The sequence below is a fragment of the Xyrauchen texanus genome, chromosome 20 (genome assembly GCF_025860055.1).
Source record: "Xyrauchen texanus isolate HMW12.3.18 chromosome 20, RBS_HiC_50CHRs, whole genome shotgun sequence".
In the NCBI taxonomy this organism is placed as follows: Eukaryota; Metazoa; Chordata; class Actinopteri; order Cypriniformes; family Catostomidae; genus Xyrauchen; species Xyrauchen texanus.
Genome location: NC_068295.1, coordinates 36,617,403 through 36,635,563, shown reverse-complemented (window position 1 = coordinate 36,635,563; position 18,161 = coordinate 36,617,403). Strand labels below are relative to the sequence as shown.

At 38.7% G+C, this 18,161-nt stretch overlaps 1 protein-coding gene across 1 annotated transcript in view; it reads left to right on the top strand.

Annotated features, from left to right (window-relative positions):
• Window positions 1-12,767, top strand: part of LOC127660347 (equilibrative nucleoside transporter 3-like) — a 28,679-nt gene extending 15,912 nt beyond the window's left edge. The window contains exons 5-7 of the mRNA XM_052150473.1: window positions 1,435-1,661; window positions 3,355-3,517; window positions 10,363-12,767. Of these exons, the coding sequence (XP_052006433.1) occupies window positions 1,435-1,661; window positions 3,355-3,517; window positions 10,363-10,987 (1,015 nt within the window). The 3' untranslated portion in view covers window positions 10,988-12,767. The remainder of the gene's footprint in view (window positions 1-1,434; window positions 1,662-3,354; window positions 3,518-10,362) is intronic.
• Window positions 12,768-18,161: the final 5,394 nt, after the last annotated feature.

Genomic DNA, 18,161 nt, shown 5'->3' with positions numbered 1-18,161 from the left:
AGAGAGAGAGAGAGAGAGAGGATCACGTGAGCTCTCCCGTCGTCTCTCCTATTGGCTGTCGCTTCCGTTAGTCGCTCCAAAGTTGAACTTTTCTCAACTTTGTCGCGTCGCTGGACACGCCCACATCTAGCGCCAACGGTCGCGACAGCTCGTAAGTCGCTGTGCTCGCATTGAAAATGAATGGTATTGCGTCGCTGTCGCTGGCAGTGTGTACACACCTTAAAGCTACGTACACACTGCCAGCGACTTTATCGCTGCAGGTCGCCAGTGGCTGGCGGTGAAGTCGCTAGTGGGTGTTCCCACTACTGGTTGCCTAGTAACGTTTATAAATGACATTCACGGATGTCATTCCATTGCTGTTGACAGCGAATCTCTTTTCTTGCCACTAAAAACAAACATTTTGGAGGGAAAAGACTAAATATAAATGGAATCAGTACATAAAATGCTTTATATCAAAGATGAATGAGAAACCAGGTGTGCTGTTTGCCATAGCGGCTGTTTATCTGCGGCGAAAATGCAAATGTCGGTCTGTATGGGTCCATAAAATCCCCGCGATCTCAGATACACCTTTCCACGCAGTATTTTTCTTTAAAATGTCCTTGTACGTGGGAAGAGACATATCATAGAGCACTGGAACATTTCTAACAGCAAGAATTAGCCTTTCATCCATCTTTCCGTTACTGCAGGAGCTGAGAGAAAGAGAGAAGGATCACGTGAGCTCTCCCGTCGTCTCTCCTATTGGCTGTCGCTTCCGTTAGTCGCTCCAAAGTTGAACTTTTCTCAACTTTGTCGCGTCGCTGGACACGCCCACATCTAGCGCCAACGGTCGCGACAGCTCGTATCGCCGGAAGTCGCTGTGCTCGCATTGAAAATGAATGGTATTGAGTCGCTGTCGCGCGCGATGTCGCTGGCAGTGTGTACGTACCTTAAGTGGACTGGAATGAAGAGGGACATTGTAAAGCATATTTATCTGAAGTTTGTTTTCACAGAAATCATTAAATTACACAGTAATTTGATTGAAAACAGAGGAAACTGTATCAGAATAAAGAAAAAGGATTAACAGAGAAAAGCGCATTTGATAGCAATTACACACCTGATAACATTAATGTAAGTGAACAGAACTGTTTATAACATCTCATAACACTCTCTATGAGGCTGTGCACTCTTTATTTACAATAGCTTTTACTATTACATGAATCTTGGAGTTTGGCTCTTTTGAGGCCAGTAAACAGCCACCCAGAATTCCCAAGCACCTCTGTTTTCTCCAGAAAGAGTACAAATCTAGTTTGATTATGAGGATAGTATAATTGGCATGTAAAGCGTTGTTTTAGGTGCTCTTATAAACTACTGTAACTGTGATGCAGGTTGTGACAAAGGCCATTAAAGTTGAATAAACAATATTTTGTTGACTATGTGTATGTGTATTTTGTTCAGGTTGTCCTCTCGGGTGCGGATCCTCTTCTCTCTGTTCGTGATCTTGCTTGTGTTTGTGGTGACCACAGTGCTGGTAAAAGTGGACGTGTCTGGCTTTAGGATCCAGTTTTTTGAGGGAACACTAGCTAGTGTGTCACTGGTCAGTGGAGCATCCAACATCTTCTGTGGCAGTGTGTTTGGCATCAGTGGCCACTTTCCCATGAGGATATCTCAAGCACTCATATCAGGTACTGTTCAATGGACTAGAGGTGGGCAATATACCAGTTAAAGCAATATACTGGTAGAAATGTGTAAATTGGTTAGAATATTTGAGTAAAATGCAGACGCATGGTACAGAAGGTTGCGTTTTTTTTGTTTTTGGCTTAGATCAATCAAATGGTGCTGAGCAGGTAAAATAGATTACTGAAAATAACTAATTACTAAAAATAATATTTTATTTATCAAGTTGTTTCATAGCATTGACAGGTCTACCATTACAAAAATGCATTATTCTTTCAGATGTTTCTGAATTACTTTCCATAACAAAATATCATATTTCAATAAAAGTATAGTAGTTGGCCAAAAATGTCTATATCACAATATACATTTTTGTTTATATCACCCACCCTTAAAAGGGATAGTTCATCCATAATGAAAATTCTGACATTATTTGCTCACCCTCATGTTTTTTTTTTCTTGAAACACAAAAGTTGCCTTTTTGACAGAAACCGTTTAGCTGAGACGGAACACTTGAATTAATGTGAATGGGAGACATTGGCAGGTGTAGAAAAAGAAAGTCCCACCTTTCAGGTAAAAAGAGACAATCACAATTTATGATATTAGTGTTGTCAGATTTTACTGCTGATTTGAACCAGCTGTTTTGGAGATTTCGGTCTTTCTCCCTTCAAGTAGATAGGAGCTTGTATTCATAGAATATAGCTGCCCAGGAGCCTTTCCAAGAAGGCCGCTAAGTAGACTGACTTGCCTTGAGAGGGATTTAGATTTTTTAAGAATATTCTGTCCGTTCTTTCCATATCAAGAAAGTGAATGGGGACTGGGACTGTCAAACCAATCCAAAATGACCATGAAATCACCATGAATGTGGCCCTGTATTTCGTACATTATTCGGACGTCATACGATAGCTTTGTGTTAAATTTAAGTCATTATTGACTGAATATCTTCCCCTCCGCTGCAGCTCTCAAATCAAATATAGCACATCATGTTAGGTTTGACGTCAAACATCTTTGGATTCTCACGTGTCTTGTTCCCCTATGTCATTGACGTTAGCTGTCTTCAGAAGACTTAGAATATAGCACACAATTCATTTTGGACTCGATGGCAGCCTTTCCAAGATAGCTGCTAAGTAGACTAACTTGCCTTGAGAGGGATTTCGATTTTTTAAGAATATTCTGTCTGTTCTTTCCATATCATGATTGTGAATGGAGACTGGTACTGTCAAACCAATTCAAAATGACCAAAAGTTCTATAAAGTCACCATAAATGTGGCCCTGTATTTTCAAGTTTTCTGAAGTCGTACGATAGCTTTGTGTTAAATTTAAGTCATTATTGACTGAAAATCTTCTCCTCTGCCCCAGCTCTCAAATCAAATATAGCGCATCAAGTTAGGTTTGACGTCAAACATCTTTGGATTCCCCTATGTCATTGATGTTAGCTATCTTCAGCAGACTTGGAATATAGCGCGCAAGTCATTTTGGAGCTTGACACCCCAGTCTCCATTCACCTTAAATATATGGAAAAGAGCAGCCAGTATATTCTACAAAAAATATGTTGTATCCTACAGAAGAAAATCATACAGGTTGAACAACATTGAGTCAATGATGACTGAATTGACCATCTATCCTTCTTTAATAAATTCTTGCATGCCATTAGCACAACTTAAATAGTATACACAACGCTAAGCTTGTTTGTCTTGTGTTCAGGTCAGGCCATGGGTGGCATGTTGAGCGCAGTGGCCTCAATAGTGGATCTGGCTGCTGCCAGTGATGTGTCCAACAGTGCACTGTTTTACTTCCTCACCGCTGACGTCTTCACTCTGCTCTGTATCTTCATGTACCTGCTGCTGCCCAGACTGGCTTATTCACGGTGAGTGAGTCTCCATAACATGTAGCACAGATGGACAAGTGCAAGGGCTATATATACCATCATACTTCCCATCACCATAATGAACATTCCACTACAGTACACAATTGACCACATGAATACAAGAGGAACAGGTTTGCTAATCTCTTATAAAACCACAACGCATGATATTCACACTGTGTTCTTTGCTGAGAGCAGAAAGAGGATCTGTGGTGCTGCTAGTGAGTCCATGAGTTTCATCGCTGGTCTGGGGTCAAACCACAGTTTCATGACACAGTTGTGACGTAGAGATCAGCAGTTGCTGATGTGGTATACTTTTAACACACTGCCATCGATTGAAGCCTGGAAATTACTGGTGCTCACTTTGATTTATGTTAAAGGAATAGTTCACCTAAAAATTAAAATGTTGTCATAATTGAATCACCCTCAATCAGTTCCAAACCAATATGACTTTCTTCACTCAAAACAATCATTTCTGGCAAGAGTAGGACGTAAATAAAAGGTTTAAACGACATTTTAAATATGCTTAATTTTGTCAAAATATAACATTTCTCAAATTATTGATAGAATTAAAAGATTACTCAATTCTGTTTGATTTTTTGGCAAAATGGGCAAATCTAAAATAATAGACCAAATTATTGGAACAGAATAAGTTTAGCACAATCATCTCATTGAATGAGGTGAATACTGTTGAGCTCATAAAAATCACCATAAAAGTAGTCCATAAAATACTCTTTTATATTTGTGAACTATATTAAAAGTGCTCTGAAGCCATACAATAGCCTTATGTGAGGATCACATTCAATACAGCAAAAATAATAAGAATAAGAATAAGTATAATTTTGGTGGTGAACTTTTTCTTTAATGTTGTAAACATCTTGGAGTAAATGCAGCAATCAGAGTCACCTCTAGGTGGCACTATATTTCTGAATTTACATAATTATGTTCAATAATAAGAACAAATGTCTCATTCACAGCCTAAACACAAACATTCTACACTGAAAAAAATGACTAATAAGATTTACTTAATTTTGATCTGTTTTATCTATTTTTATACAGTACTGTGCAAAATCAATCAATCAATCAATCAATTTTATTTATATATAGCACACTTAAAACAACCAAAGTTGACCAAGGTGCTTCACAGATTAAATACAACAACATGACACTACTCACACAATAAATGTACATCAATATTACATTTGCAATATACAGTATACGATATGTAGTGATATTAAAATTAAAGTTACCAGGAAAATAACAGACTTAACTCGAAGGAAATGCCAAAGAAAATAGATGTGTTTTTAACAATGATTTAAAACATTCGAGAGTTGGGCAGGTTCTGATATGGACTGGCAGTTTGTTCCACAGGTTAGGGGCAGCTACACTAAAGGCTCGATCACCTGTGGTTTTTAGTCTGCTTCTAGGTACATCCAGGAGGAGGAGATTGGCGGATCTCAGCGCTCTAGCTGGAGTATGAACATGAAGAAGCTCTGTTAAGTATAATGGAGCCAATCCATTTAGGCATTTAAAAGTTAAAAGTAAAATTTTAAAATCAATCCTGTAATGAACAGGGAGCCAGTGGAGGTAGCGCAACACAGGTGTGATGTGGTCCCTCTTCCTCTTTCCTGTCATGAAGCGGGCAGCAGCATTCTGGACTAACTGCAGACGCTGAATCGATATTTTGTCTAAGCCCACATATAAGGAGTTACAATAGTCAAGGCGGGAAGTTATAAGGGCATTTATCACCCTCTCCAAATCTTTAGGAGGGAGATAATCCTTTACCTTGGCTATAGTTTTCAACTGGAAAAAACACGATCTAACAGTGGCGGATATCTGTTTATCAAGCTTAAATGCACCATCCAACACAACACCAAGACTCCTCACAGATGAGCGGCTGTTTGAAGTTAAAGGGCCGAGAGAATCTACATCAAGGAGTTCAGGGTGTCCAAACACTATGATCTCTGTCTTGTCTCCATTTAAGTTGAGGAAATTTAGATTCATCCACGTTTTAATGTCCTTCATACAATCAAACAGGGGCTGCAGTGGGCCCTTTTTTTTACGTTCAGGGGCAAATAAATTTGAATATCGTCTGCAAAATAGTGAAAAGAGACATCGTTCCTCTCAAAGATGGAGGCCAGGGGCAGCACATACAAAGAAAATAAGATGGGGCCTAAGACAGAACCTTGAGGGACACCGCAGGTAAATGGGTCCGTTTCAGGGGAATAATCACCAAGGTGGACAGAGAAGCTCCTGTCGGTTAGATAGGATTGAAACCACCTTAGTGCAGTACCTTTGATTCCCACACAATTTTCCAACTGTGACAAGAGGATTGAGTGATCCACAGGGTCAAAGGCAGCAGTGAGGTCTAAGAGCACTAGGACAGCAGAGACTCCTGAGTCAACAGTTAAAATCAAATCATTAAAAACTCTTAAAAGTGCAGTTTCAGTGCTGTGACGGGATTTAAAGCCAGACTGGAACTTTTCATAAACATTGTTATTGATTAAAAAAGTTTGCATCTGCATATAAACTACTTTCTCCAAGACTTTAGATAAGAAGGACAGTTTAGAGATGGGCTTGAAGTTGGAGAGAACAAGAGGGGGTTGAGATTTTCCTTTTTTAGCAGGGGTTGTACAACAGCGTGTTTAAAGGCGGACGGAACATGACCAGAAACAAGACAAGTATTTATCAATGATAAAATACATGGTCCAATGGTATCAAAGACTTCTCTAATCAAACGAGAGGGAATGCTGTCTGAGGGACAATTTGTGGGCCGCAGATGATGGACCACCTCAGATAGGGAGAAGATTGATATGGGCTCAAACTGATCTAGTACTGCAAGGCATATAGGAGGAACAGAGGGATCATGGTCGCAGAATGTGGTACAGAAGATCGAAGAGCAAAAATCTTCTCAACAAAGAATTCTAGGAAAGAATTACAGAGGTCCAATGTAGGTGTAATAGGAACAGAGTTGCAGGGTTTTGTAATGGTGTTAAACATGTTAAAAAGAACCTGTGGCCTGTGACAGTTGTTTGCGACAGTTTAGAAATAAAATCCGATTTTGCAAATTTTACAGCTCTCTGATAATCAGATAGATATTGCTGTAGAATTTCATATGACACTCTGAGTTTGTCTTTCTTCCACCTTCTCTCAGCTTGCCGACATGTACGTCTGATTGCTCGGGTGGTGTCATTTAGCCAAGGCTCTGAAAGCGCTTTAGTGCGTTTCATCCTCAAAGGAGCTACAGAGTCTAAGATGTTTGTACAGGTTGAATTAAAAAGAGTTATAAGTCCATCAGCACCAGTAACATCACCTCCATCCAAGTTATAGAGCACAGAGTATTTGAAAGCAGCAGAAAACTGTGCTGGGGTTTGACTGTTAATTACACGGCGGCAGTGTACAAAAGTTGACTTGACCACAAAACATGGGACTGTAATCGTGAATAAGACAGGGAAGTGGTAAGAAATACATACGTTACATATTTAATTTACATTAACACACAAGCCATGAGACAGCACAAGGTCTAATGTGTGTCTTTTTCATGTGTTGGGCCAGACACCGACTGAGTGAGATTAAAAGCGTTAAGAAGATTTAAGAAGTCTTTAACCATAGGTTTGTTTTCACAGCATACATGTAAGTTAAAATCACCACAAATTATAAAATGATCATAGTTTAACCTTAGACCTGCTATAAAATCAGCAAAGTCTTGCATAAAATCTTTGTTGAATTTCGGACGATACACAACTGCACACAGTGTCGGAGAAGAGGCATTTAATTCGAATAGCTGCAGCTCAAAGCTCAGATAGTTGACAGATGCAGACAGCCGACACTGGAAGGTGGATTTAAACACAGTGGCAAGTCCTCCACCTTTACCAGTGGTCCGAGGAGAGCTAAAAAATTTACAGTTTGGAGGGAGAAGTTCAGAAAAGGAAGCAGACTCACCAACATGAAGCCAGGTCTCGGTCAGCAGCATAAAGTCCAATTTATAAGATGTAAAAAAAAATCATTCAGCACAAAAGTTTTGTTGGCCAGTAATCAGGGCCATACGAAGAGTTAAATCCAAACTTTCTGGCTTTGGGGCCCACCGCAGTGCGCGCAGATTAGCCGTTTTCACACCACGTCGACAGTCAGGCCGAAATTTCCTCACCGACGCCGGGTTTCCCCACCCGGTGTCAGCCCACGGGGCACCATGTGTCATGCCGGAAGGAGCCACGACAGGCTGCGACGCAACAGCAATCGGGCTGGGGAAAACAGGCCGAATCCACCGCAGGCGCAGGACCTCCGAGCACCGGCGTCCACAAACAGCGGGGCGACCGCAACCTCCACCGCAAAGGAGACGAGGATGAGGCACATCCGAGGACCTCAGGTAAGCCTTGAGGCGAACAAGCACTCCGGCACGCCTTCCACATCTCCTGTTGCGCTTTTTCCGGGGAAAATCACACGGGACACAGCGCAGGTAGTCTGGGATGTTAAACAACCATGGGGGGAGGCCTCCAGAATGTTCTCCCGAACGATCTCTAGACAGCCCCAAAGCTTCACAGGACACTCGGATGTCGAACAAAGTTTGGCGATCACATACGAGAAGGCTAGTTACATCCCGGCTGCAAAAACACAGAAATAAAACAGCAGCAAGCGTGATGCCGACAGACGGCTTGCCTTACACACTGGCGCCATCGTCCTGAAAAGTGTTTAGGCATTTGTGGAAAATGTTGCATATTGAGGATGTCTTCAAAACAAATGCCATATATAGTTTTCATTTATCAGTTAATGTCATACAAAGTCCAGTAAACATAAAAAAGCTAAATCAATATATGCTGTGACCACCTTTGCATTTAAAACAGCCCCAATTCTACTAGATACACCTGGACACAGTTTGTCTTGGTTGTTGGCAGATAGGATGTTCCAAGCTTCTTGGAGAATTCACCACAGTTCTTCAATCTATTTAAGTCTCAATTGCTTCTGTCTCTTCATGTAATCTCAGACTGACACAATGTTCATTGGGGGGCTTTGTGGGGGCCATGACATCTGTTGCAGGGCTCCCTGTTCTTCTGTTCTATTTGCAGAAGGAATTTTGGGGAGTCTAAAATGTATATTACCTTTTGACACACTAAAGCTGAAGATATAATAACAATCTTAAGACAAATGCTTTTGTGAAACATCTTATGTGCCTAAAACGTTTGCACAGTATAGTATATTTTTATACGTAAGTACATTTTAATGGTATAAATTTATTAAAATCTGCTTAACTTCATGACATAATATTAAAGCGAGTAAATTAACTTAAACATTACAGTTAACAAAAGTAACTTTTCTTATAAATCCGATGTATGTGGTACTTAAACTTTAATTGTATTTGAACATTTCACATTTTAAACTTTCCTTATAAACACGTTTAATCATGTAACACACGATTAAATATTTAACTATGCTGTCAATAGAAACAAAATATAGATCAGCGCACGTAGACCTGAACTCTTGCACAAAACACAATGAAGGAAACAACAGATATTTTTTGATCATGAATGTGTAACTGAGTAGAAAGTGTACTTCAGACTTTACAAAACAATAAGTAACCAAACTCAACAGTAAAAACTGTGTAAATAAACTTGCAAACAGTGAAACCATGCAAGTTCATGAATTATTCAGACCCGTTGAATGCTGGGAACACCAGCTTTGAAAAGTAAAATGGACTTTTTGAGCCAAAAAGGTTTTCTCCTTTAGGATTGATACATGGCAACACATTGTAAAGATAACAAACAATCATTAATAATATTTACTAGAGCATTAATGTTTACATTGTGGATGTGACGAAGAGGAGGGCGTGGCCGGGACGAGAGGATTCAAGCCTGGAGCTGGAGTTGCCAATCAGCAGGAGAGAGATAAATGGAGGAGAAAGAGAGACGCACTCAGCAGTGTTTTGTGTGTGCGCTTTTGTTATGTTTCAGTTCAGTGTTTTATGTTGAATTAATGTCTTTTTGATTGCTAATCCGGTTGCTGCTTCCTCCTTTCTCGATGAACAAGAGGCTTGTCTGCCACAGTGTACAAATGTAGGAATTACTTAATGGTTTCAACTTATTCAATGTAGAAAGTCTTTTCTGCTATATTAACTTCACCACAGTTGTTGACGTTAGTAGTGCCAGCACATGCAGGACACACTTTTACTATCGCCGCCTTAGACAAGCCAAATCGGACACTTCCAGTGTAGACAGCCTCATTGATTGTATACTATTGCTTTTGACACAACGCGCCGCTCATGTCTGGTGTAGATGGAGTTATTCCTGAATGTGTGACTTTTATGGTTCGGTTCTTTTGAATCTACACCGCAAACATTCAGCACTTTCTATCGAATGAAAGACTTATTAGTCTGTTCCTTTTAGTGAATAAAAAAACGTACTGAACCTCATTTATATCGCTCTGTCCGACTTAATAGGCACAATTTTTAGGCTTTAGACACAAACATTGTTTGAAACGGGTGGACAATGTTAAAACCTGCCAACTGCTTTTCTCACACAAGGAAAACAAGCCGTGACAGGGTTAACAGGCATGCGTCACTTTTTTTTCCCTTCTTCAAGACATCAATGCATACCTAAAGAATAGAAGATGCTGTAATCTCTGTGTAGAGGATCCCCTGAGGTTTTTCTTTGGTTTATTCGCCCTTTCTGTCCCTGGACCCTGCTGTGAAAACTGAATGTCACCTCAGTGGCCCTGTTTATAGCTGATATTAACATCGATCTTGTATGATCCGATCACCGGTGGTCAGCCAGCAATCGTCGTTTACACGTTGTATTTACATGTCTCTCTCTCTCTCTCTCTCTCTCTCTCTTTCTGTCTTTCTCTTTGTTTTTCAGATACTACTTGGAAGTGGCTTCTATACCCTGTAGTGAGTCTGACATCCACAACAGCAGCTCAGACCCTACAAATACATCCGTGCCACCCCTCATGCCAATCCTGAAGAAGACCTGGGTGCTAGGCCTCTGCGTCTTCTACGTTTTCTTCATCTCCATCATGATATTCCCCGCGGTCTCCTCTGGAATCCAGTCAATGAATAAAGACTCTGGAAATCCCTGGACCTCCACTTACTTTATTCCTCTCACTAGTTTTTTACTGTACAATGTCGCAGACTTTTGCGGCCGTCAGGTCACCGCCTGGCTCCAGGTACCGGGACCCACCAGTCGCAAACTTCCACTGCTGGTCCTCCTCAGAACCGTCTTTGTTCCACTGTTCATGTTGTGCAACTATCAGCCGCGGTACCACCTACACAACGTGCCCTTTGCGCATGACCTCTTCCCCGTGGTGTTCGTCTGCCTGCTGGGGATTTCCAACGGGTACCTGGGCACGCTGCCTATGATCTATGGGCCTAAAGTCGTGCCACGGGAGCTGGCTGAGCCTACTGGTGTCATCATGTCCTTCTTCCTCACGCTTGGGCTAGCTGTCGGATCGGCCTTCTCTGTGGCACTGGTTCATTGTATCTGAGTGCCAATGACAAGCTTTCTTTATGACTTTTAACAAATGCCTTAGTGCGGATCATTTACACTACAGCACCCAAGAACTATCTGTTGCCAAAAACTTGAATGTAAATAGTTTACACAGTGACATTAAACTAGAAATGGATTAAAAAGGTCTTAAAAGATTACATGAGATGGTTACAATTTAGATTAAATATTTACAAATTGGTTATATGAAATATGTAGAAACCAGAATGCTTACTACCAGAGTCAAGACCAAGAGATAGAAAGGGTACTGTAGATTGTGAGACAAAATCCAGTCTTGATACATTTAAACTGACCAATCAGCAGACCACACTGTAACTCCCACTGTACCGGAGTTGTGACCATTTGCACACCCCCAATAAACAAACACCACAGGCAATGCACCCTCTGTATGCCTTGGAATGCAAAAGGTCTCTTTCCCCAAGGAAATGGGGGTTGTAACACAGAAATATATTTGTTTAGTTCATTTTCAACACTATAAAACTGACTTTGAACTTGACAATAAAGTCAGTTTGATTATTCAGTGTTTTTGCTTTAAAGCAACTGTTTCTTGCATTAATTAATTAAAGCAATATTTCCAGCCAAGAGTTTAGTTCTCAAAAATGCACGGTTAAATGATCTGAAAAGCTCTGTTATATCCTCCTAGGTGTAATGATTGGGGAAGCATTCACTGTTGACCAAATGTACATAAGATAAATAGCAGTTTAAGTATGAATCGAATGCAATTTAAATAAATTAGTTAAAAAAAAGATGAAAAAGTCATGGTGTCAACAAATGCATTATGCGTAAAATACAGAAGGAAGATTAATCTAACATGCTAAAACAATGAAAACAATAAGATATTAAAGTTGATGTAAAACAGTCTTTTCAGACTTGAATTGTGTGCATTAATCATTAGCCTGAATAGCTTACAGCCCCTAATGTTTCTCATAAACAGGAACACTTTGCCCTGACATTGCCTCAGATACTGTTGTACATTAAAACAGAAGATGGCACACATAGTAAAGTGGCGTGTCAAACTGAAGAAACTGTTTAAAATGACTTTGTTTATTGTTCAAGTTTAATTGATTATCAAAACTGCCAATTTATACTGAATATTACCTTTCAAATAACAAACATGAAACGGAATATTTCAGAACTGAATTTTGGAAGGTGAATATGTAGGCTTTTTTTGTTTTGTTTAAAATGATTAAATTTTATGTGAAATGTTTTGAAATATTTTATAAACATTTGAATTTGCATCCCCAATAAATGCAACACTGTCAGTGCAGTGTTTTTTTTTTCAGTGTTTTTTTTTTCCAAAGATATTTGTTATTAAAATGCTACCATAATTTTTTGATTTAATACTTTTTTCATTGTTTTGACCCATTTTAGTGTTCCCAAAGAGTCTGAATCTAAATGTTTACTAAATCATTATTTTTAAAGTTACATTTTATTTTATTGTCATCTTTTATTAGAAAAGTATTTTGTTTGTGGACTCTATTTAGTTCATAGTAAAAACATTTGAATATTACTGTACCCAGGCACAGGGGTATATTTTTTCCTAGATTGAATGTTACTTAATACTTAAATCCAAATTAATTTCAAAGTCAATTTTAAATGTATTATCATCTTTTAATAAAAAAATATATAATTTTGGGACTCAATTCGGTTTTGATAATACAAACATTTGAATACAGCAGCATTTTTTTTAAAATGTAATGTATCCAGGGACATATATACTTGAATATATGTATACACGGTACCTTTTTAAGTCAATTTAAATGTCCTTTTATAATAAAAACATTGACAAAATGCAGCATTTTTTTCTTCTTCTTTTTTTGTAAACACATTCAACCATTCCCAGGCAACATGGAAATAATTTTTCTTAGTATAATTTAAATGTTTACTGAATAATTCAATTAATATTCCATTTAAATACAGTTTTAAATGTAATTTTACTGTCATGTTAATTTAAAAAAACATATATATACAAAATTAGAGTCTACAATATAGTCTTTTGGATGAAAAGCAGCATTGTTTCTTTAATGTCACTGTCCTCGGGCACATGCAAAAATATTTCTTAGTTTTAACCTAAATGTATACATATTCCTTAGCGGTATTCAAAGCGCTTTACACTGTGACTCATTCAGCCAATCACACACACATACACACACCAATGACAGCAGAGCTGCTATGCAGGCGCTAGCTTGCCATTGGGAGCAATTTGGGGTTCAGTGTCAGAAAAAACTTCAGCATGTGGAGTCATGTGGGCCAGGAATCAAACCAGCAACCCTGCAATTAGTGGCTGACCCGCTCTACCACCTGAGCCACAGCCACCCTCAAAATAACATGGCAATGTGAATCAAGAGATGTGAAACAGGTGAGACAATCATGTCATAGTATATAAGGAGCCTCCAAAAACATCCTAGTCCTTCAAGAGCAAGGATCATTCGAGACTTGACAATTTGCAAACAGATGCTTGAGCAAATAATCCAGCACTTTAAGAACAATGTTTCCCCAAAGACAAATTGGAAGGATTTTGGGCATTTGACCATCTACAGTGCACAATATAGTTAAAAGATTCAAGGAATCTGGTCAAATCTCGGTGTGTAAAGGGCAAGACGAAAACCACTTCTGAATGCACGTGATCTCTGATCCCTCAGACGTCACTGTCTTAAAAAACATCATTCATCTGTAATAGATATCATGAACACGGGCTTGTGATTACTTTAGTAAACTTTTGTTAGTCAAAACCACTCGCCACTGAATCCACAGATGCAAGTTAAGACTTTATTATGCAAAGCAGAAGCCCTACATCAACACTGTCCATGTGTGCCAACTTATCTGGGCTCAGTCTCGTCTTAGATAAAAAAGTAGAATAGTGGAACATGTTTTTTGGTCTGATGATTCCACATTTCAAATTGAAAAACAAAGCCTTTTTGTTCTCCAGGCCAAAGAGGAAAAGGACCATCCAAGCTGTTATCAGCATCTGATCCAAAAGCCAGTGTCTGTATGGGCCAGGGGTGTGTCAGTGCCCATAGCATGGGTAACTCACACATCTGTGAGGGCACCATTAATACAGACAGATATGTGAAAATTTTGGAGCACCATAATTTACAAATCACTAATTCTTTATGTTTTAGCATTTCATACTGTCCCAACTTTTTTGGAATTGGGGTTGTACCTCTAAACCTCTAAACTAACTGCTTGCATAGTTATGAACACATTTTTGGGAGGACTTTATGGATTTAGAACTCACTTAGCTTATTGTCACCATTCAATTGTTATATAAAATAGGCACATTTTGTTACCTTCAATTCGTTAAAAAGCTAAGTTGGATAGAATACTTATAAAAAGGCAGCTTTGTGTAACTGTAACTTAATATATCAATATTATTGTAGGTTATAAGTTTGAATATATATTTAGGCATTCTAAAAGACTATTATTATTTTTAAACCTCTTGCTCTGAGCATGTCATGTGGCATTATTGCAAAAACTGAATATTCAATGTACCTGCATGGTGTTACAAAGAGAAGGCTTAGAAATGTATTTTGTAATATACCATTTATTTTGCAATCATCCATTTCATCAACATCATTTAATAAACTCAAAGCTGTGAGAAAAATTGTTTTGCATGGGAATAAATGTTTTTCCGAAACAAACAAACAAAAATATGTTTTTTTTAAAGGTCAAAACTTGACTGAAATGTTTCACATGATCTTTTGATCTGAAGGCGTTTGCTTAAATGTTTGAAATTAGTTTTGTAGAAAAAATATATAATTGTGCTACCATATTTATTTCATTATAAAAACTAAAATTTGATTTTGAAATTGACGAGTTGGACCAAATAATAAAGAAAAGCCGCCAATAAGTGCCCATCATTGATGGGAACTCCTTCAATACAGTTTAAAAAGCATCCCAGGGTGAAGATGCTAAAATATAACTCTAGTCACAACATATGTCCCATAGTTCCATTTATGTTATTCCATAGTTTTGAAAAAAATTATAATAATTTGAGTGTGTTTCAAAACTTGCAATTCCATGATAAACTCTATATAAATTTACATTTAATTATATCAGTTGTTATGCAATAATGACTTTATATCACACAATTGTGACTTTATAGCATGCAATTACAACTTTGTATTCAGTTTGCAGATGACACTACTGTCATCGGCCTCATCCAGGATGATGATGAGTCTGCATTAAGAATGGAGGTTGAACAGCAGTCAAAGGTTACGAGGAGGTTAACAGTCTGGTGCAGTCAAAACAACCTGGAGCTGAACACACTCAAATCAGTGGAGATGATAGTGGACTTTAAGAGGAGCACCCCAACATTGATCCCCCTCACCATTCTGAACAGCACTGTGGCAGCAGTAGAGTCATTCAGGTTCTTGGGTACTGCCGTCTCACAGGACCTGAAGAGGACTACAAAGGACAGTTCGGACTGCTGAGAGGATTATTGGTTAACCCCTGCTCTCCCTTCAAGAACTGTACACTTCCAGAGTGAGGAAAGGCTGTAAAAATCCCCCTGGACCCCCGATCACCCAGCCTAATAATACCTTTTGGACTGTTGCCGACACTACAGAGCACTGAGCACCCAAACCGTCAGGCACAAGAACAGTTTTTCCTCAGGCTATCCATCTCTGAACATTTAAAACTGCCCCATTGAGCAATAATTATGTGCAATGCTAGGCTTAGTCTATTTATAGTAATCCAACAAACCATACCTCTTCTGCCTTTACATTCCCTTGCACTATCTGTATATAACAGATTGTATTTGTACATGCATGTGCATATATATATATATTTATATGTCTTATTGTGTATTTCTATATATACTTATATTTTCTATTCACTTTTTACTTTTATTCAATTTTTTATAATCTTTTTCTTGTTTCTGTATTGTTTGTGCACTGGAAGCTTCTGTCAGCAAATTCCTTGTATGTTTAAGCATACTTGGCAATACAGCTCTGATTTTTCAAGTAGAAAGAACAGCTCAGTCAAATGACAGATTGCTTGACCCTGAGGTTAAAAAAAAGGTAATGAGGAAAGATACACTACACCATTCTATTAACAGGTATGTATAAACCATTTTTAAGCTAATATCATCTAATCATATATACAGTGTATATATATATATATATATATACATACACACAGTATAGACACAAACTGAGCACTTTATTAGGAACACTATGGTCCTAATAAATCGCCCGACGTGGTCTTCTGCTGTTGTAGCCATCCACCTCAATGTTCAACATTGTTCTCACCAGTTATACAGAGTGATTATCTGAGTTACTGTAGCCTTTCTGTCAGCTCGAACCAGTCTTTCCATTCTCCGTTGACCTTTCTCATCAACAAGGTGTTTCTGTCCACAGAACTGCCACTCACTGGATGTTTTTTGTTTTTGGCACCATTATGAGTACATTTTCGAGACTGTTGTGCGTGAAAATCCCAGGAGATCAGCAGTTACAGAAATACTCAAACCAGCCCATCTGCACCAACAATCATGCCACATTTGTCACATGTTTTCCCCATACTGATAGTTGATGTGAGCATTAACTGAAGCTCCAGACCTGTATCTGCATGATTCTATGCATTGCACTGCTGCCACACGATTGGCTGATTAGATAATCGCATGAATAAGTAGGTGTGCAGGTGTCCCTAATAAAGTGCTCAGTGATGTATATCATTTGATATCTAACAAACTACTTTTGTGCAAATGTTATACAAGTCAGAACAGTCTGAAGAGCTGTACCGAGTTTGTGGGTGTAGAACGAGTTAAAGTCAGAAATAAAAAAATAAAAAAAACGTCTGTAGATTAAGAGTATGTTGGCTTTGTCACGCCAACATATTTCAGGATGTTAAAATAAATCAGTAAGCCACTAAAAGCCATATATTGTTTTCTCTGGCACTAGTGAACTGTGGTAAAATCACTAAACACAACCTTGAGTGGGTTGCTCTTCACGTGATGAATGGAAGTGAATGGGGCAAAGTCTAGTGACCACACCTTTAATCTATAGCTGAAGCATCCGCAAGATTTCAGTGAGATCTTTCAACTGAATTTGCACAAGCACGTCAGAAGCTCTCTCTCTCTCTCTCTCTCTCTCTCTCTCTCTCTCTCATTTTGCGAGTGATCAACCGTTGGAAGTGGCCGATTACTGGAGGGTGTTTTCCAGGGAGATTTCCTGATAAGATTAGCTAGTCATCACACAAAAAGGCCATAATTGTAAACCGCCCCTTCTAAATAACAGGTTGGCTATTCTAGTCATTTATACGAGGGCACATTTGAATGCTGAAGTGTTCAATCGGTGTTCAGGTTTGGGCCAGTCATGGTCGTCCACAGCAGGATTACTTCATTTCTTCAACATCAACAAAAAAGACAAGTGAATCTTGCTTTTGTCATTTTGGACCCAGAAAGGCCCTCCCCTATGGAGCAAATCAATCTCATTAATAATTCACGCACAAAAAACGATTCACACATGCGTAGACAATTTCACATGCATGAAACCTAATTCACGTACACAAAAAAAAATTCACATGCGCAAAATAAAAGTATGCATACGTAAAATACATTTTACAAACGCAAAACATACTTCATAGATATACAACTAGTCGCAAAAAGTTTCGAATGTTTAAAATGTACGAGTGTATCCATGAATCTGAATGTGCAAATCGTCATTCATGTGTGAATCACCTTGGATTTGTGTGTACGTTTTTGAGACTTTCCTGGCAGAGATCTCTTCACACGTGGGTCTGTCGTACTCTTTAGCCAATCAGATGCGAGCTTAATAAATCATATCATAAGCCACTGATTCTGCGCACCTTTTGCGCAATATGGATTAATTAGAATGGAAATGAAGCCTTTTTTTATTATTAAGATTCAAACAGAGCCATATAGAGAGAGAGTTGCGACAACTCCATTGACTCAAATGGAAAGTTTTTTTTACAGCAATGGCGGCTCGTGGAGCCTCTCAATAGTTCCCGGAAGTAGCAGCAAACACATGCCGCGCCGTACAGATTCAGCAGAACAAACCCAGGACTAACACCTAGAATAAATATAACTTGCGGAATAAGACAAGGATGTCCAATTAGTCCCAAGTTGTTCATTCTATGTACACAGCTACTAGCATATCTGATATTAAACCATCCACATTTTCAGGGTATATATT